The sequence below is a fragment of the Pungitius pungitius genome, chromosome 4 (genome assembly GCF_949316345.1).
Source record: "Pungitius pungitius chromosome 4, fPunPun2.1, whole genome shotgun sequence".
NCBI lineage: Eukaryota > Metazoa > Chordata > Actinopteri > Perciformes > Gasterosteidae > Pungitius > Pungitius pungitius.
The window spans coordinates 24,834,240-24,854,449 of record NC_084903.1 but is presented as its reverse complement, the minus strand read 5'-3'; the positions used below and the strand labels follow the sequence as shown (position 1 = coordinate 24,854,449).

The 20,210-nt window shown below is 46.2% G+C and overlaps 3 protein-coding genes across 4 annotated transcripts; 2 read left to right on the top strand and 1 right to left on the bottom strand.

Moving 5' to 3' along the window:
• Nucleotides 1-233: 233 nt before the first annotated feature.
• gpn1 (GPN-loop GTPase 1) lies at nt 234-8,676 on the top strand. Of its 2 annotated transcripts, XR_009956051.1 has the most exons (15): nt 234-456; nt 1,088-1,181; nt 2,515-2,621; nt 3,504-3,541; nt 4,694-4,772; nt 4,853-4,947; nt 5,299-5,344; nt 5,422-5,568; nt 5,800-5,882; nt 6,430-6,469; nt 6,591-6,681; nt 6,760-6,864; nt 7,107-7,284; nt 7,951-8,023; nt 8,254-8,676. XR_009956051.1 is itself a non-coding variant. In XM_062561944.1 (13 exons), the coding sequence occupies exons 1-13, from the start codon at nt 289-291 to the stop codon at nt 7,211-7,213; spliced, it is 1,200 nt and encodes a 399-aa protein (XP_062417928.1). In that variant the 5' UTR covers nt 235-288; the 3' UTR covers nt 7,214-7,373. The 2 variants fall into 2 exon arrangements, 1 of the variants encoding a protein (XP_062417928.1); XM_062561944.1 differs by lacking the exons at nt 7,951-8,023; nt 8,254-8,676 and having other exon boundaries at nt 235-456; nt 7,107-7,373.
• A 2,819-nt stretch (nt 8,677-11,495) lies between these two features.
• On the top strand, nt 11,496-15,184 carry LOC119194014 (stathmin-4-like). Its single transcript, XM_037448030.2, has 6 exons — nt 11,496-11,638; nt 12,533-12,589; nt 12,693-12,788; nt 12,985-13,193; nt 13,734-13,892; nt 14,226-15,184. The coding sequence occupies exons 2-6, from the start codon at nt 12,577-12,579 to the stop codon at nt 14,232-14,234; spliced, it is 486 nt and encodes a 161-aa protein (XP_037303927.1). The 5' UTR covers nt 11,496-11,638; nt 12,533-12,576; the 3' UTR covers nt 14,235-15,184.
• A 509-nt stretch (nt 15,185-15,693) lies between these two features.
• il17a/f1 (interleukin 17a/f1) lies at nt 15,694-16,919 on the bottom strand. The gene is made up of 3 exons (XM_037447974.2): nt 16,599-16,919; nt 16,135-16,343; nt 15,694-16,056 (listed from the first exon to the last, which is right to left on the bottom strand). Exons 1-3 carry the CDS (start codon nt 16,893-16,895, stop codon nt 15,810-15,812), a joined length of 753 nt encoding a protein of 250 aa, XP_037303871.2. The 5' UTR covers nt 16,896-16,919; the 3' UTR covers nt 15,694-15,809.
• Nucleotides 16,920-20,210: the final 3,291 nt, after the last annotated feature.

Genomic DNA, 20,210 nt, shown 5'->3' with positions numbered 1-20,210 from the left:
GTGGACAGGAGGTTGGCATCAGAGGACCGGAGCGGGAGGGAGTGTGGTGCTGGAGCAGGTCGGTGAGGTGAGTGAGGAGAAGAGTTTAAAGTGGATGCGTTGTATGGTTGTTCTCCAATATAATTAAAAATCCTTTTTGTTTTTCAATAGATTTTCTGATGTTTTCCACAAAGAACAAAATAGGACGTAAGGGTAGTTAAGTCTCCTCCACATCATCCCTGTAAGCGGCCCTTTTTACGACAGCACCAGCGTCTTTACGGCCGCCGCTTTCTCACAACATCAGACAACATGGCTGCTGCGGAGCCGCGTCCCGCTGCTGGAGCGGTGTTGGCGGAGAACCAGGAGAGCTCTGCGGCGGAGACAGATGCCGGGCCACCGGGAGCCGCCCCCCGGGACAAGCCCGTGTGTCTCATCGTCCTCGGCATGGCGGGGTCCGGGAAGACCACCTTCGTCCAGGTGAGTCGGCGCGTGTGGCTAACGGCAGTTAACTGCGTGAGCTAACTGCAGCTAACTGCGTGAGCTAACGGCAGTTAACTGCGTGAGCTAACTGCAGCTAACTGCGTGAGCTAAGGCTAGTTTCTTCAGGCACGCAACGCGCATGGGAGGCTAGCTGGTTAGCTAATTATTTAGCTAACATTAGTCAGCCTCTTTTAGCGGAACACAGCGTCATAGAACGGTGTCTTAAAACCTAATTAAATGCAGCGGACTCGAAGTATGAGCTGGAACACAATTATCCATAGTCTGGTGAAGCACAAGGGCCTCAGATTCCTGCTCAACTGATTCCTAATGAAACATCTTGCATAAAACGTTAGTTTAGTGCATTAGTTTATGATGACCAATATCCTTTCATTCAACAATTGTTTGATGTTGTAATGCTTACAAGTGGAGTTATAATAAAACCAGCTCGACACGTGATGCACACTGAATATTCAAAGCTATTCTTCCATTACATTCACATCATGTTGGAACCTGATTATTCCTCTGGGTACCATGAATATGAACCTATATCCAACGTCCACGTGAGCCTGATTGAGTCCCCTGAAGTATCCTCGTCTCCTGCGTTCTGACATCAGTCTGTTTCCTCCAGCGGCTGACTGCTCATCTCCACTCTGTGAAAGCTCCCCCGTACGTCATCAACCTGGACCCGGCCGTCCACGAGGTCCCGTTCCCCGCCAACATCGGTGAGCAACGGACCCCTCGAGCTGCGCCATTTCACTGTGTTGACATTTCATGTTGCTGTTGGGTCCTGGATTTGATATTTAAGTGTAAATATGTGTCATTAATATGCGTGGTTTGACTTTCCCTCCAAACACCTGCTTTCTGAAAGTGGAGTCAGAGCTCCATGAGTTAAAGCTGCATTCTGTGTAGTGACCAGCAGGGGACGACTCCTCTGCTCCCATAGACGTCTATGAGGAAATGACTACTTCTGTGTAGTGACCAGCAGGGGGCGACTCCTCTGCTCCCATAGACGTCTATGAGGAAATGACTCTACTTCTGTGTAGTGACCAGCAGGGGGCGACTCCTCTGCTCCCATAGACGTCTATGAGGAAATGACTACTTCTGTGTAGTGACCAGCAGGGGGCGACTCCTCTGCTCCCATAGACGTCTATGAGGAAATGACTCTACTTCTGTGTAGTGACCAGCAGGGGGCGACTCCTCTGCTCCCATAGACGTCTATGAGGAAATGACTACTTCTGTGTAGTGACCAGCAGGGGGCGACTCCTCTGCTCCCATAGACGTCTATGAGGAAATGACTCTACTTCTGTGTAGTGACCAGCAGGGGGCGACTCCTCTGCTCCCATAGACGTCTATGAGGAAATGACTCTACTTCTGTGTAGTGACCAGCAGGGGGCGACTCCTCTGCTCCCATAGACGTCTATGAGGAAATTACTCTACTTCTGTGTAGTGACCAGCAGGGGGCGACTCCTCTGCTCCCATAGACGTCTATGAGGAAATGACTCTACTTCTGTGTAGTGACCAGCAGGGGACGACTCCTCTGCTCCCATAGACGTCTATGAGGAAATGGCTCTACTTCTGTGTAGTGACCAGCAGGGGGCGACTCCTCTGCTCCCATAGACGTCTATGAGGAAATGACTCTACTTCTGTGTAGTGACCAGCAGGGGGCGACTCCTCTGCTCCCATAGACGTCTATGAGGAAATGACTCTACTTCTGTGTAGTGACCAGCAGGGGGCGACTCCTCTGCTCCCTCAGACGTCTATGAGGAAATTACTCTATTTCTCTCTTGATTTATTCCCTCAGTAAACATGAGTTTATGGTCTCAGTCTCTAGTTTCAAGTCTTCTTCAATGCAGCATGATGTTCATTTAGTGAATGATGGTCCATGTAGAGTCACACAGACCATGAAGAGGGGATATTTTAGGGCGGGGCTAAAGGCTGATTGACAGGTCTGACTCTTCCTTGGATGAAATATGGTCTTTTCACTGGTTAATAGAAAAACAAATAGTACTCACAGCACATTCCTTTTTTCATGCTGATCTGTCTTCTGTCCTCCAGACATCAGAGACACTGTGAACTACAAGGAGGTGATGAAGCAGTACGGCCTCGGACCGAACGGGGGCATCGTGACATCACTCAACCTGTTCGCCACACGCTTTGATCAGGTGACTCGGTCTGACTCCGCCTCCTTTTATTTTCTTCAAAATTTGATATAATTCTTTCTGTATTTCGTAAAGTTTGGATGATTCAATTAATTTTGTACAGCCCCAAATTACAAATTTGCCTCCGATGGTGTTTTAATCTGTACACATGCGAAATCCTGACCTCTGACCCTGTCATCAACACAGGAAAAACGCCTTCCAGAATCCCTTTAATGGGGAGAAAAAAGGAAGAAAGCCAGAGGAGGGATATAATACATAATTACTCTAGAGCACATGTGTCAAACTCGCGGCCCGCGGGCTACATGCGTCAGTCAGTGAACCCCGGCCGTGCCGCTAATGACAGCGTTAAAAAATACATAGAAATATATTCGATAACCAAAATGGGACAAAGCACGAAATATATACAAGACAACTCATTGAAAAATGAATGGTCCAAAAAGGCGAGTAAATAAGAACGTGTCTTTAGTCTTGCTAACTGCTTTGCTGCTGTTATTAGCGAGCTAACGCTAGTAAACAGAAGAGCTGCTGGAGGCTCTTTACGTTCCTCACGTGGTGCTCTCGTACCACGTTACGTTGACTTGGCATATTTTGCCATTGACATTCTTGTTTTAGTTTATTCAATGTGAAATGCTCTTTGCGTCACGTCTTTGCCTGCGTCATGTGACTCACAACAACTGCTGGCGCCGCTGGCTGCTCTTTCCTCTGCGACGGGTCGGCTCTCTTTTTTTCCCCGTCCGCGCTCATCTCCACAACGCTGAGGGACGTAATAATCCTGTGACACAACCAATCAATAATCAAATTCGTTACCAACACTTAAAAATCTAATTTTATTGATTTCATCGATTTGTTGTTCCAGCCCTAAAACTGAGTTTCTCTGTTCCTCAGGTGATGCATTTCTTGGAGAAGAAGCAGCAGAGCCACCGGTCAGTGACTCTCAAGGAAGACTTATTTTCTGTGTCTCTGTGATGTCTTCATGTTCCCTGGGGTCCGTTTCAAGAAGGAGGTTCAACAAACTCGGTTGATTTACCCTGAGATGGGAAACAGCTGTTTAGAGTCGTTCAATCTACTCGGAGTAGTTTGACTCAGAGTTGAGCGCGTGCACTGAAGGCAGCATGAATGGAGCCATGATACAACGAGTTACCATGGCAACGACCACCAACAATCGGTCGGCACACGTCACCCCTGTCGAGGTGTAAATATTAATGCAAGAGCACTGAGTTTGAACCGTGATTAGAACCAAAGCAACACGCTACTGCAGCAAAAGACAGAGAAACAAGGCGTAATATTTAATGTACAAACTAATCATAAAACATCCGTTTGACTAATTCACTGTTAGAACACACTACACACAGGCTGGAAACACACACCATGCTCATATTTAACCACTACAACACAAACTGGTCCAATGGTATTGAACCTATAATGTGTTTTATTCTTCTTTAATGGCTCACTGGTTTGATGTTTCCTCACAGCTCTGCAAACCGCAGCTTTACTAATATTCTCCATCACGTTGTAAAGGAAACGTAATACTACACAAAGAATGTGATGTGATGTGAGAGCACGTCCACGATGGGGGACGTTAGTTATATGAGGACAGGGAGGTTTTGGACATATTTGAAAAACGATTCCGTTCCAACAAGTATTTATCTGGAAATGACAATATATTTAATCAGGCGTCAATACTCTCCAACGTTTAACACCCTGTGAAGTAAAACCGCTTCTTCATCAACAGGATCGTCCAGAAAAGGACGTCCACGTTCCAGAAGACACTTTAGTCTTTAACGCAACAGGATCTTATTTTGTTCATATGTGGAAACTGATTCAGAGGATGAATGAATGAGGAAATGAAAGCGTGCCGTGTCATTGGCTGGCTGCTGTCAGGGGGAGGAGCCTGTGAAAGAATCAGGTGGGGTTCACAGTCTCCGTTACCATAGCGACTGACCCTGAGCTTTAGTTACCTCCCTTTCTGAAACTCATCTCAAGGTGAACAAACTGAGTTTCCACTGAACCTGCTTCTAGAAACGGACCCCTGGAGGCTCCACCTCTCCCCCTCTGATGCCTCCTGTCCTCTGCAGCTACGTGCTGATCGACACGCCGGGTCAGATCGAAGTCTTCACCTGGTCAGCGTCTGGGACCATCATCACAGAGACTCTGGTTTGTGCATCTCCTGATCACACACCGCAGCACCTTAACTACGCCTCCTCAGTGGTGCTGAGACTGGTTCTTTGTTTCAGGCCTCGTCTTTCCCCTGCGTGGTGATCTATGTGATGGACACGTCCCGCAGCGTCAGCCCCGTCACCTTCATGTCCAACATGCTGTATGCCTGCAGGTAGGAGCTCTAACTGATCATCCAACCAACATAGAACAAGGAGTCAACTTCAAATCGTATCACAATTGTAGAAAAAAAACATTTTAAATTGATAGAATTACCTTAAGTAATGTAAAGTATATTATTTATGTGAAATACAAATGTCTCTCCTTTGTTGACTTTCTGTGTAACTAAATACCAGATGTCTCCCCAAAACATCTAAATCCCCTCATACGTACACAATCGATATAAAAGCGTATTTGTACTGAGGATGTCCAGCAGGGGGAGCTAGTGGATCCATTAGAACTGCACACAGTGGATTCTCTCTGAACGGTTTCAGGTGACAGTGCTCCGTCTTTCTCTCTCCTCCAGTATCCTCTACAAGACCAAGCTGCCTTTCATCGTCGCCATGAACAAAGTGAGGTCACTTCCTGTCTGCTGGCGGCTCGTCCGCTCGTTGCTCACCCGTCGTCGTTGTTGTGGTTGTTTGTGCAGACCGACATCATCGACCACAGCTTCGCGGTGGAGTGGATGCAGGACTTTGAGGTGTTCCAGGACGCTTTGAACCAGGAGACGTCTTACGTCAGCAACCTGACGCGCTCCATGAGCCTGGTGCTGGACGAGTTCTACGCCCACCTGAGGGTGAGAGGAGCGCGGTACAACGCACATGCGTCACGTCATTTTTTTATCGATGGCACCCAATCGACTCGTACTGCCTTTGAGATCGACTGGTGGACCTATTGGGCACCGCTGATCTAAAGGATGGAGGCTGAAGCAGAGCTTGAATGAATCCATTGAATCCACGCCTGCGCCTCGCTTGTAGAACCCGGTTGTTAAGCCCCCCCCCCCCCCCCCCCCCCCCTCCTGTTGCAGGTGGTGGGCGTGTCCGCGGTGACAGGGAGCGGCTTGGACGAGCTGTTCGTCCAGGTGGAGGACGCCGCTGATGAATACGAGAGGTGAAGCTTCAGACCTTGCGTGTCACTCGTTCATCTCGTTCAGGAAAGAGCCGGTGGGACCGCGCTGAGGGCTGATTCCCAAATACCCAAAGTCAATTCAATACTAAAACATATGCAAAATGGTACTTGTAGCTTCTTCAGTCTTCAGAGGTCTGCTCTGCACCACGTGGCCTGAAGCTTTGGGCTGTTCGTTACTATAGTAACTAGAGGATGAAACATGCCGGGCCTTCTGGGACTTGTAGTACCGGCCTCGTGCGTTGTTATGACACACACATGATACCAGTCTGACATCCTCTGAGCCCTGCGATGCGTTCAGGCACCAACAGACCTCTCCGGGCCTCTTGGAGTGTGACGTGTGAATATTGACTTTAGCTTTAGATATCGTGGCTTCCTGTCTTTACTTCACCAACCGCAGCATAAACTAAGCAGATCTCAGACCTGTTAGTGAGGACATGCAGGTGAATAAATGTAATGGATTATTGACCAGTTAAAGACGGGAATGTTTGATTCTACTGGCTGATATTTAAAGTTCCTCCTAATTCCTCAGGGAGTATCGACCTGAGTACGAAAGACTCCGCAAACAGCTGGTGAGTTTTTGTATTTAATACTGTGTGTGTGTGTGTGTGTTCTGATTGGTTTGAACTATGTTGTGCTCTAAAGACGTGTTGTAGTTCTTTACCTCTAGTTAACTGACTTCCTGTCCGTCAGGCGGAGGCTCAGAGCAGGAAGCAGCAGGAGCAGCTGAAGCGACTCAGGAAGGACCTGGGAGCCGTCGACATGGCGACCGCAGCACCAACAGGTGCGGCCTGAGGACCAGCGCTCACCCAGCGACGCCCGGGCCTGTTGCTCTGCGTAATGACGCTGTGTTCTTCTGCAGAGGCAGCTGACACGCCCAGCTCCAGTGACCTCATCATGTCACGCGGTAACCCTGACGACAGCGAGGAGGACGAGGACAGCGACACGGACGACATTGATCACAGCGGTGAGTTGAGCGAGATTTCGCATCGAAGAAAAAAAAAAACAGGGCGGGTGCCGTGTTTCCATGACAACGCTGTCACAGCAATCAATGAGATGCACTAAATGTAAAGAGAAGACTGACATCAACAGACTTCATTCATTCTTTTATTCCTCTACATCTTTACAAAGATATTTATTGATGAGAGAAATGTCTTTAAAAGACGAGTGTAGATGTGAAGGAACACGTTTTTGTAAAATGTTTTGCAGCAACGGAGGAAAGCAAAGAGGTCGACGCCTTTGGAAACTTCCTGAAGGAGAGGAAGGAAGTGGTTCAGGTCCGAAACAGAAAGTGTGCCGTGCCCGATGACCCCTGACCTCACTGTCTGGACCGAAGACACTGACTGTACATCTGAACTCTATGAAGCTGCACTTCCTGTCTGATCAGGTGACCCTGTGACCTCACTGAACCTGATTGGCTGCTCCTCTCCCTGAGGAAAAAGGATTTATTTTTTTATCATAAAAGGCTATTCTGTTTGTCTTGGGTTCCTCATTCCTGTTGACGATTGTTTGTAAAAGCATTGAAGGGATTTATATATTAAAATATATTTCAGTTTAGGTGTGTGTGAGAAAGAAACCGATGTGCTGCTCACCTCTGATCAGAAGCACACCAACATCTGGAATGCTTTGACAAACCCAACTAACTAAACCAAAGTGCATCCGTCTCTCAACTCAAGTTCACTGGGATCCACCGTCACCTCCTGCGTATCAGACTCTAAAGACACTTTAATTGCGTCCATCTTTTTGCAATCGGACTCATTTGTGACCAAGAGGCCGATCTGGCATCTAAATACGTGATTGTATTTAGTTTACAGCTCAGCGGAGGGTGGCTTTGCCTCCTCAGTTTTATTTCTGCTAACGTGGTCTCTGTCAACTTCATCAAAGGCTCCACGTCCTCCCTTTTGTCCGATTGTCCTACTGGTCCTCATTCACGTCTCCGCTTCTCTGAAGGGCTTCTGGAGTGTCTCCTGCTGACTCTTTGTCTCTGTCCCCCTCTCCCACGTTCCCTCTGTCTTTGTCTGTCCCTCTGTCCCTATCTGCTCGCTGCATCCAGCTGGTAGGAGCTGAAGAGCTGAGTCACTTCCCCCGCATGGAAGGAGAGGAGGTGGAACAGAACCACTACTTTTGTACGATAACATGTATTGCCATAAGTACTTTTATTATTTGTATTTGCACGTATAATACTAATATATATCTAAGTATTAGCGTTGTCAATAGATCAAATCATTAATCTCACATTTTGAAATGTATTAATTGCGATTAACTAAATTGACAATCTTTGAAATGAACACAATTGTTTTAGAAAATGTCTTTTACACACGGTTGTTTAATTATATATAATTCTATTGGTCATCAGAGGCCCCCTGTGGACCATCTGCTAGCCCCTCCTCCTTCAGGCAAACCCAAAAGCTCAGGACATTTCATGACCTACACAAGCTGCTCAGATGGTCCAACTCCTCCATGCTGCCGTTGGATGTCCCCCACTGATGTCCAACATTGAAGTCTTTTGTCCAAAGTGACTTACAATAAGTCCATTTCACCCACACGGAAACAAACCCAGAAGAACAAAGTGCCGTTTCATCACAGAAGTCCACTTACATCTTAATGTCCAGCTAAATGTCCACCAGGGATTTCCAGCACATTGTGAGTTTCAGAAATGGCATTTTAGCAAATGGATCATCAACCCACATCATTCTTTCACTTTGATGTGCAGGGTGTCTGAAATGAAGACATTAAACCGTCCACATCAATAAATATCCATCATTTTTCAGCACATTGAGATCTCATGTGTTTTAATTTAATTTAATTTTAATTGGAGCAGCGTGTCTGTACGTGTTTATTTATGAAGTAAAACTCCGTGACTCACTTCAGTTGACATTCTACCCCCCCCCCCCCCCCCCCCCCCCCCCCCCCCCCCCCAGTGGGCTCCAGGAGCACAAACAGACTGAGTCACGACGCCTCGCCGACACAAACGAGCTCACGACTGCTGGAGGAGTGTCAGACCGCTCATTCACACCAGAGGGTTTCTGGTAACCAGTGAAGAGAGGAGTGGAGTAGTGTAGGAGAACTTAGGAAGGTTGAAGACCAGTGGAGCTGCTGCATTGTGGATGAGCTGCAGAGGTGGAATGGAGCAGGGAGACCTGCCAGGAGACAGTTACAATAGTCCAGGAGATGACAAGAGCCTGAATCAGTACCTGCGCCTCCTTCTGAGTGAGAAGGGGTCGTGTTCTCCTGATGTTGTAGAGCGTGGACCTACAGGATCCTGTTGATGCTGTGATGTTGGAGTCCTCCACTGAGAGACGTCAGTCAGACAGGACACTGATGGAGCAATCGCATTTACATGAAAGTGAATCCTAATTTTCTTTATTCTTTTATTAATAAAAGCGCACATGGAGTCACAAAATGTCGTCATTTCAATAAAGACCATTTTGTTACTCCGGGTCCTGGGTGACGATGGAGAAGGACTCCTCAGTGGTGACAAGACAACTAAAGGAACTACAAGGTGATCGATGTTTTCAAACCTCATTACGTGTCATTAATCCAGAAGAAAAAGGCATCAAGCTGTAAATCTTCTGTGTCAAATGATTGTTGTGCCACACAAATGGACACACACACAAACACACACACACTAAACAGAGTATCCTCACTCAGCATGACATCACTTCAGAGCAGTGCAGTGACCTCATCATCCGGACTCAGAGATGATGTCATTGCTTGCCGTTAATCTGCTGCTGTGTGTGGGGCACAGCCCCGCCCCTTTATATCACATGTCTTCTCTTTTTATTGGTAAATAGTTTTTCTATATCACATATAAATATATATATATATATATTCATAATGTATTTTATTTCATACTCCGTTTTATATATTTTATTATTCATTATTTATTTTATTAAACCTCCTTGACCCCCACCAGTCAGGCTTTAAGGGGGCATTCCACAGAGACTGTTCTCCACGCTGCTAGAGCCTCTCTCTCCTCCGTCCTCATCCTTCTGGACCTTTCTGCAGCATTCGACACAGTGAACCACCAGATCCTTGTTTCCTGCCTTCAGGAACTTGGTGTCTCAGGTTCTGCTCTCTCTCTTCTCTCATCCTACCTTGATGGTCGCACCTACCGCGTAACTTGGAGAGGATCTGTGTCGGAACCTTGTCCTCTTACTACTGGAGTTCCTCAGGGCTCCGTCCTCGGTCCCTGGGAATCTCGATGCCATTTTTTAAACCTCTTGATACAAAACTCACAACCAATGATCAAATTGGTGAAGCACGCGATGACATCACAGCAGACCAGTGTCAGGCCTGGATTCACCATGGTGTTTGGCTGATGAAAGCCTCCTTGGTGATGTGGATGAGAACCTGTGGCCAGATCCACCAGCCCGGCTTGAGGAACATGTTCATGTAGGGGATCCAGCTGAGGAACAGAAGAGTTTTTTCATGTTTTGCAGCTAACTGCTTTATTTCTGCTGTTGTGATTTTATTGTATTACAGTCACATTTTGTACCTAGAGTTTTGAAAAATGACATAAAGGTTCTTGAAATAGTATCAAAGTGAAAGTAAAACACTTTAATATCGTATTTTACTTTATTCAGTTATTTTGTTTCATATTTGTTGCATGAAGCTCCTCTAAGAATCAGATATTTTGATTCTTCTGCTTTAAACTGACACACACACACGCACACACACACACACACACACACACACACACACACACACACACACACACACACTGGCTGTGAGGCATCCAGAGCTAATAGCTGATTGGATGGAGATGACATCACCAGTTGGGATGTGGAGGCGGTTCCTCTCCTTGTTGCTGCAGCCTTTTGCTCTTCTTGCCTCCACACACACACACACACACACACACACACACACACACACACACAGACACACACACACAGACACACACACACACACACACAACCACATTCACACACTGCCGCTGCATTACATCATCTGCTTCATTGTGAGGAGACACGAGGAAGCGTGTGTGGGAACAATGTGTTCTGCCGTGGTGCATGATGGGAACTGTAGTCCCAGGCGGATTGTTGGAGGCACTAGAAGGATGTGAACTTGTTCCTCAGTGTGGAGCTTCTTTAGGTTCTCTACGTGTAGCACTGAACTCTCAGCTGATGCGTGATGGTGTTGTAAACAAGTGGAGCAAAGTAGAAGCTACTGAGCTGGGAGAACCTGATTAAAGTTCTGCTGCTGTTGCCGAGGACGTTCTGCTGGAGCCGCTATGATGAGTTCTGAAGCCCAGCGGCAGATGGTTGATGACCAGAGTCCCATCGCTGAAGGAGACAGGATGACTCACGACTCGCTGGCAGCCGTCACGTTTAGAGATGACTTGAATTTCGCAGAAGTACACCGACCCAACAGTCTGGATCCAACCAGAACCAACCATCTGAACCACAACCAACCAGAACCAACCATCTGAACCACAACCGACCATTTTAACAAACCAACAATATATTGGTAAATTGGTAAATGTCATGGTTGATAAAATTCTTGTATTGATCACTACTAAAAAAGCAGTGAAACTCCAGTAGAACCGTGATGAGGAGCTTTCAGTCTCTGAAATCCAACCTCCTCCTCCCTCTGCTCTGCTGGACCAATCACAGCCGGGCATCCCTGGCGGCCAATGGGATGGCTGGTGGGTGATGTCATGCAGTGAGCTGCTGTTTGGTGCTGATGCTGCGGAGCCGCAGATCTTCACTCTGAGCAGAGAGACCGAGCATCACTGCAGGGTGAGTACACGTCTGTTTGTGAGCATTTCATCATGTTCTGAGCTTTAAAAGCCAAACTCATCACAGCAGCTTCTCTTACCTCCTTCGGCCGTCTTTTATTTCAATCATTTCAATTATTTTCATCTTTTCCTGCGTCTCCGTCTCAGTTGCTTCTTTATTTCCTGAATCTTATTTTTTTTTGTTGCTCATCTTTTTCTTCATAAAGCGGTTTAGTGTTTGAGTTTCACTGTGCAGAAGCTGATGCACTCACTGGCAACAATGACATCATCGCTTAGTCGCTGCACACACACACACACACACACACACACACACACACACACACACACACACACACACACACACTCACACTCACACACACACACACTCACGCACACATCTTGACAGGATCACCTCTTAAATAGGCAGCAAACTGAATCATGTATTCATGATTTGCTTCTTTTGAGTCTCTCTCCTGAATCTGAATTCTGTTTGTTGAGATTTTCACGTATTTGTTTTCACTTTGGAGAGTTAATGATGAAAATGAGGCTTTGTGAAGGAGCCTCTAGCTGTTTGTGCTGCAGTAGTCTTCTGAGGTTGATCCAGAAAATCTGGAATCTGATGAAGGAATATGCTGACTTTTAAATCTAAATGAGACTCAGTTTAGCTACTAAACGGAGTCTGGCAAGCTACTGGACGATGGGAGGAAACACCAAACTGAATCTAAGGTGTATTTTACGTGTATTTTATACACAAAACACAACGCAAAATCTTCCAAAAGACGCATCAAAGATAATGAACTAGATTTCTGGGAAACACACCACAAGCGCTCGCGGCGTGTTCTGATCCGTTCCTCCTCTGTACGTGACCTTCTGTGGTCCGTGAGCCTGCTGTGACTGTGGCTGTGTCTCTCCTCAGGAACCCTCTACCTCACCACAGTGTCTTCAACAGGGAGCAGCAGAATGACTCTAGCAGGTAAACCTCTTCTGGGGGACTCGAGTTCTGCTCCTTCTGACTGCCGCTGCAGATCTGTTGCTCATCAGCAGCTGTTCTCCCTCCCTCTCTCTCCATGGTCCAGCATACAGAGAGAAGATGCGAGAGCTTCCCCTGGTGTCTCTCTTCTGCTCCTGCATCCTCCCCCAACCCACCGACGCCTCGGCCGACCAGAAGGAAGGTCAGCAGCCCCCTTTAGTGACGCGGCGATGACATTAGCTCCGCATGAGGCTTCAATGCCATCACTCAGTCGCAGGTTCACAGCAGCAGCAGAAAGCACAGAGTGCAGAGAACATGAGAGGGAACGTTCTTTGTCCTGTTTGAACCCAGAGCAAAGACAGCGCGGGAGGTCTCATGTTCTCGTGTTCTCCTCCCAGGAGGCGTGGTGGACCTGAACCTGTGCAACATCCGCCACATGGAGGTGATTGAACTGAGCAAGCGATCGAGCGGCCAGGCCTTCGAGGTCATCCTGAAGCCGCCCTCCTTCGACGGCGGCCCCGAGCTCCGGGCCACCACACCCCCTCGCCAGAAGCCCTCTCTGGAGGAAATCCAGAAGAAACTGGACGCCGCTCAGGAGAGGAGGAAGGTGGGTGATGATGAGAGGATTGCTATTCGTTACTGTGATGTCTCACTGTGGTGTTAATGCTGACATCAGCATCCTGGCACTGATGACACTAACCTGCTTAGCATGCTAATGTCAGCTCTACAAATAGCACAGAGAGGGGAGATCATTCTTTTTTTAGGTATTAGGTCATAACAAAGTTTAACTATATATAATATCTGAAACTAGTTTCTCAAAACATCCAGTGAATAGTTGTGATGTTTCAATGTAGCTTGAAGGGGAGGCGCCACCAATCGATCCCTGAGGGAGTTAATTACAGTGTGCAGGAATTCAGGAAAACAACAACATTATGGAAATTAATTTGGCTTCAGTTTAATGCATTTCTGAATATTGATCATTAAAAATCAAGCAAAGACAGAGCGCTTTGTTGAGAAATCATGCAGCAGTGAAATTAAACAGCAGAAAGCTCATCAGACTCAGAAGATGAACCAATGATCTTGTGATTCTTGAGGTTGAAAACCTGCAGAAGCAACTTTGTAAACTTCGTCCTCTTTCTCCCCCAAGTGTCAGGAGGCGGAGCTTATGAGGCACCTGGCTGAGAGGAGGGAGCACGAGCGAGAAGTTGCACAGAAAGCCCTGACCAAAGAGCGGCAGGAGCATCGCGCCGACGCCGACAAGGAGCAGCGCCAGATGAACGCCGCGCAGGAGCGGCTGCACGTGGAGGTGAGCGGGTTTTATGGGAAGCTTTCACGCCGCATCCAGATTCTGTTTGGTGGGAGTTTGTCTCCGCTGTGTGGAGGTGAGGACAAAAAGGAGTAGGAGGGGATTCTGGGTAGTCACTATGAGACCAACAGTTCTTTGACGGGGTCTGTGCCCCCCCAATATGAAAATATGTTAAATATGTTTCATTCCTTTTATTTATTCAATGTAGTAGTCCTCAAAACATGTTCTGAATGTGTGATAAAAGACAAAGCTGGAATCAGGACGGCATTAGCTTAGCATAAAGGCAGGAAGCATCTTCATGTTTGTTGACTCCGCCCCTCTTTCCTCCTCCAGGTGTCCTGACGGCCTGATCACAACACAAGCTGAACTTTCTTTGGAAGCCATTTTGGAGAACTGGCAAGCTGAGGGTTGAGTTGCCAGAGACCCCGGCCACGGCTCCGACTGGAAGACCGACAGGAAGAGCCTCCGAAAAGAGCGAGAGAAGGCGAAAAGGAGGCGGACCGAAGGCGGGTCCAACATCTGGATCTCCGCTTTATGACCAGGGCTCTTTTTATTGAGATAAACTCTTGATAATGAGACAAAAAACTCCTGAAGGACGCTGCATATTCATCACTAGACCACAGCGGCTCTTACTGGGCTTTGTTGCCATGCTGCCAACAGTGCCAATGTATTTATGTGTGAGTGTGATTGTACACGGATCAACCACTCAAGTTGGACCAAACCAAAAATCAGAAACCGGACTTGGGCCGATGGAGCCGTTGGTCCAGAATAGACTTGGTCCAGCGGACTTGGGACGTGAACCCGATCAGGCTTCAATGTGGGGTCTCTGCTTCCTGGAAACACTCTGAGTCCACCAGCTTGTTCTGGATCAGTACATTTACTGTAAGCCGGTACCATCTGGCTCCACAGCAACGTCTAGTGGTACATGGCGAACGGTTTGGAGGGTTGAGGACCAGACCGTGACCTGAGGTCAAGTGGACTCGGTTTACTGATATGAGAGAAATGAGTGTCAGAGACTCAGTGAGTTCTAAAGACTTAAATTTGGTACAAAGACGAGTTCTAATTAAAAATCCCAGAAATCTAAGACCAGTCTGACTCAAAAGACTCATTAAACCAAGAAGAGTCGACTTGAAGGACCCCCCCGCTCACGAGGGGATTGTGTACATGTGTTTGCAGCTGCATTGGTGTGTTTGTGTATGTTTCTCATCAATGTAAAGGAAACAGATTGAGATGATGATGATGTGCGAAAATCTATTCTTTTTTAAATTTAAAAATAAAAGAATGAGTCTTTACTTCGTTGTTAAAACATTATTTTTATTTCAACATCAATTTCAGGTTCTGAATAAATACACCATTATAAATAGAATATTATTAATAAATAACTAAAAGTCATTTTAAATTAAGTGAAATCATAAATAGAACATCATTTGTATGAACACACATCCAATAACCAGCACGTTTTGTTCTCCGCTCCACAATACTTTACAGTACTTTCCTGTTTGGAGACAAATAAAAGTAAAATGTCAAATTAAACAAATGGAAAAACAGCAAATATGAAAACTGGCAAATTCTATTGAATACACAGAGACAAAGTTTGAAATAAGGATCTAAGAGTTATTTCATAATCTTGACTTTGTTTATATTGATAAGTCAAAATATTTAATGTGTAATATTGTTTAAGAAAAATAACTTCTTTAATTATCAATAGCATTGTCTTCCTTCATCTTGTCCAGAATAGATGTTACTATTTCAAATAGATTTAAACAAACTGTTTTCTACTCTGTGCAGTAGAAAGCAAACATTGGATAATTATTCTAATGATATACTTTCTATTTGGGGCAGTTCCCATCTCTTAATTCAGACGCTCCATGCCGTGTCCCACTTATGAAACCACTGGACTCACCTAGCAGCTGCTCCTCATTTTTGGCGCCGGATGACGGGTCGGACGCAGGTGCAGCCCACGGCGAGGAGGCGGGACTCCAGCCGATAGTGGTAACTGTGCCCCACCCCCTCGGCCTTGACCCGGCGCAGCACCAGCGTCTGGTGCAGGATGGGTCTGGACTCCAGGCTCAGGTCCTCGCGGCCCTCTTTGTCCAGGCAGCCTCGCAGCAGGCAGCGCGCCTCGGACAGCATGGGGGGGAACAGGGCGTCGTCCCGGGAGACGCTGAGGATGGAGACCAAAGACAGGCGTGAGCACGGGGCCAAAGGACCAAAAGGGCGCCGCGCGGCTCTGGTCCCCTACTTGTATGTCCACGGCGACACGGAGGCGTTCTGCAGCGCCCTCGTGTGTGTGGGAGGAGCCACTGCGCCGGGGTCCAGATGCAGGGGGACCGTTTCCACCGCCACGCCGTCAGTCGACTTCCTGTGTGACCTCGCCGTGTGTTTCGTATGGCCAGCTGCTTTCGGCATGGCCGTCGCCATCATCATCATCGTCATCATCACACAGACAGTCTGAGGAAGAGGAGGAGACTCAGATTCTATTCTTCTATTGTCATTACTTATTAGCTGTGTTTTTATTTCTGATTACACGTGAATGACTGAATACAATAATTCCATTCAATTCAATACATTTTATTTAGTATAAAATGCCAAATGAGCCTCAGAGGGCTTTGCAGTCTGTGCACATGATGCAACGTCCTTCGTCCCGAAACCCTCACATCGGCACAGGAGACAACTTTTTCACATTATTTATGAGTTTAATCTTACCATTACTTTGGAGGACTTTGTTGTCGTCAACATGCTGCCGCGTTTGACTTTTGTTTGTTCAGAATAACAGATCTTCACTTCTTCACTGTCTTTCTGCAGGCTCTCCGGCTCCGCTGGAGGTTCAGGTGAGAAGTTGCAGATGTTTGGATGTGACCTATGCTGGTGGTCCTCCTCCTCTTCTCCGCTGCTGTTCTGCCAGACCTCGGCTGGAGCTCCGGCCTTTATGCTGCTCTGCGACGCCCCCTCCGGTGATGTCACTGCTTGCATTCCGCTTTGATCCACCTCTCCAAACCACATCCAGGTCGACCCACTTTCATTATACACAGCGCCTCTTTTCGGGGTCAAAGAACCACGAGGGATAAATGAGCAAATAACAGAGGTGAAGATCCAGCAGTGAGGACTTCATATCTCGATATGCTGCTGTAATCACTTCCAAACATCCAAAACACAAATTTACATTTCCTGAAAAGTCTTCAGATGATTAAGAAGAGACATTGAAAGCTTTTTTGGAGGTTCCTCCCCAAAGGTTTCGTGCATTAACGTCCATACTAAGATGATAATATTTTCTATGTCATGTGCATTTAACATGTTATACTTAAAATGCCATTTCTCTTCCTGTATAAAGAAGTGACATAAGACATAAATGTATCAGTCACCTATTCAGAGTGTTTTTATTGCAAAGCCTTTTGTGACGATTTTTACTGTCTTTTTACTGTTATAAAACCCTCATTTTTCACTTTATTATGTTTCACTCCACGTTTATTTTTGATGATGATTCGAACTGTTCATGGAGACGTCATATTACCTCACATGACGTCACATGACGTCACCGCAGCTGTCGCTTTGGGGTCTGATGCAACAGGAGAAACTTCATTGAGACCACATCCTCTCTTTAGGACCTCTAGTCTCCTCAGGGGCCCTCTATCAGGAATCAGGAAACGTTTATTGCCATAGTATGTTGTACATACATGGAAATTGTCTTGGCGGAAGGTGCATGAAGACAGTACAATAAAGACAACATAGTGCACCCCAGGGGCCCTGGAAACCCCCCCCCCCCCTTTCTTTCAGAGTGCTGTGATGCAGGATGTGAGCCATGAGTTTGTTGACCTTGTTTACCGTCACATTGTGACTCAGGTCGGCGGCATCATCACTATCAGTGTGTGTGTGTGTGTGTGTTTTCGCGCCCACTGGTTTGATTGACGTGTGATTATCAGTGAAATCTGAGAGACATCCTGCTTCAAGCGTGACCTCGAGAATCTCCATGAAATGCTTCGATATCAAAAAAGCAAGACAGAAGACAAAATATATCTAAATAGACAACAGAGATTAAACGAGACGAAGAATTATTGTTGTGTGTAATTTACCTCTTTGTGTCTGTAGATTCCTCCTGAAATCACCATTAGATAACGCCTCATTTGCATATTTACAAGCATTGTTTAATACTGAAACCACATTTTCTAAACTCTTCACACAGTCTGCATTACCATGATTCATTTTATCCAAACAGTTAATCAAACCTACAAAACACTTCATACGAAAATGAGAGCGTTCCACCGATCCTCATTGAAAAAAACATGCATGTGACTCATAACACACTGACCTAAAGAACAGGGAGCATCACAGCAATTATGAACTTTTATTGAAAGTTCACACGGACATTATTTCATTACAGAATAACCCATTATTAGTCTATTGAATGTACTAAAGAATATTTATGTGATAAGAATGAATCCGAAATGATTTGTTTTGCTCTCGGCCTCTCCCTCCTCTCTGAGGCAACCGGATCCTACAGTGAAACAACTACTGTATTGTCATTTAAAAATGTAGACCATGTATTGGTCACGGTTTGGGTCCATGTCCTGTTTTATTTTGTCTCATGTCTCTCGTGTCCCTGGGTAACTTCACTTCCTGCTTTGTTCTGTCTTCCCCTGTGATTCACCTCGATGATTGTTTCCACCTGTGTCCAATCACCCCCCCCCCCCCCAGTGTAATTAAGCCATGTCTCTTGTCTCATCCTTGCTTGTTGGCTTGTTGGTGTCATCGTGTCTTTGGTTTTTTCCCCCCTTGGCGTTTTTTTGATTTTTGAGTTCTTGGATTTTGTATTTATTAATTTGATTTATTAAATTCTCACCTAAAAACCCTGCGTCTGAGTCCTGCCTCTACCTGTACCCCCCAGCCTGACAGTATTGCACTGTAACATGTACCATCTCACCTCTTCTGCTGAATACAGTTTTTTCCAATTGCTTAAGCACAATTTTCTCAAGTTGTCAAAACACAACACACAATTCACACAACGATACACACAAGTAGCAGAACACCTCAAATCTTTTGCAAAATGAAATTCTTTGTTCAAAATGGTACAATCATGTATAAAAACCGCATTTCCATCACTGTGTGCCACACGGTTCATAAAATTGGACTCTGCTTGAACCAGTTACGCACTGCTGTGCAACATTTAACACACTTTGACACTATCTTTTCTAATGATATAACCTACTTGATTTTGTCAGATATTTACAGTAGAGTACATGAATATGTTGACTTAACCACACCAGTACAGCACACTAATTCAAATGTAAATATATAGTATTTCTCCACATTGTAAGCATGTCTACGTACACTACGTAAAGGTCGCATTTTGTTGTTCAAATGGAATACTGTAAACACAGCAAATGAAATACAAAAAGAAGAATTCCTAGGCATCATCTCTTGGCCTCGCTGGATGGGGCCAGAGCCCTTGGTTGCATTTTGGCTGCACGCCTCCTCCATGGCTTGAATGAGGGGCTGGAGATCGTAAACCTTCCACCGCCTCCATCTTCACACACAATTTTAAAAACTCTCACCCAGCAGTCAAACATCTAACTTCTGGGTCCCAATCAGTCTTTACCTTCAGACAATACACACAAGCTGTCAAAACACAGACTACATTAGTGTTTGTTACACACAGGAGGGATCAATTCAACACACTGCCACTAAAATGTCAATAGGGTTTATTCACAGCACTGAGATTGTGCACAGATACACGTTCATCAGCATCAATGTCAGCATGATCTTGTCTCAGGTCAGGTTCAGGCCATAGTATTTGATCGACGTCACACATTATGTCTTTTCTCGCTAGGCAGCGTGGGATATCCCCTTGTGTGTCTGATCCAACCCTGGAGAGGGAAATATCCCACATGCATTCACCATCGGTTTCTGTCATAGACTCCACCGCCATGCTGAGAACAATTCCTCTATTGGATTCAGAAAAGGAGAGTATGCTGGCAGAAAAAGGACCCAGAACCTGGGGTGGTCATTGAACCAGGTGCAAACCAGAGCAGCCCGATGGAAGCTGACGTATCCCAAATGACAACATATTGGGTTTGCTTTGGTTACCGTGGCTCTCCTTGTTGGAGAAGGTTATTGTGCCACTGGTCTAGAAACTGAAGGAGTAGTGCAGTGTTGTATGGACCCAGTACAGCATGGGGTGGAGGATGCCACGGTTGCTAATGGCTGCCCCCCCCCCCACCCCCCCCCCTCTGACCGGGAACTTGGATGATTGCACGGTGTCCAATGATGTTGTGGATGCTTTTTGTGAGCTTGAACCCTGCTTCATCAATAAAGATGTATTGG

What these genes read in the sequence shown, in the direction of transcription:
- LOC119194014 (XM_037448030.2), top strand. An exon ending in CTCGGCCGACCAGAAGGAAG is followed by an intron (nt 12,789 to 12,984) that starts GTCAGCAGCCCC and finishes TTCTCCTCCCAG; the next exon opens with GAGGCGTGGTGGACCTGAAC. An exon ending in CCGCTCAGGAGAGGAGGAAG is followed by an intron (nt 13,194 to 13,733) that starts GTGGGTGATGAT and finishes TTCTCCCCCAAG; the next exon opens with TGTCAGGAGGCGGAGCTTAT.
- il17a/f1 (XM_037447974.2), bottom strand. Translation starts at nt 16,895, where the DNA reads ATGTGGTTTGGAGAGGTGGATCAAAGCGGAATGCAAGCAGTGACATCA. An exon ending in CAAAGTCCTCCAAAGTAATG is followed by an intron (nt 16,344 to 16,598) that starts GTAAGATTAAAC and finishes CCTCTTCCTCAG; the next exon opens with ACTGTCTGTGTGATGATGAC. An exon ending in GTGTCGCCGTGGACATACAA is followed by an intron (nt 16,057 to 16,134) that starts GTAGGGGACCAG and finishes CTCCATCCTCAG; the next exon opens with CGTCTCCCGGGACGACGCCC.
- gpn1 (XM_062561944.1), top strand. Translation starts at nt 289, where the DNA reads ATGGCTGCTGCGGAGCCGCGTCCCGCTGCTGGAGCGGTGTTGGCGGAG. An exon ending in AACATGCTGTATGCCTGCAG is followed by an intron (nt 4,948 to 5,298) that starts GTAGGAGCTCTA and finishes TCTCTCCTCCAG; the next exon opens with TATCCTCTACAAGACCAAGC. An exon ending in GCCGCTGATGAATACGAGAG is followed by an intron (nt 5,883 to 6,429) that starts GTGAAGCTTCAG and finishes CTAATTCCTCAG; the next exon opens with GGAGTATCGACCTGAGTACG.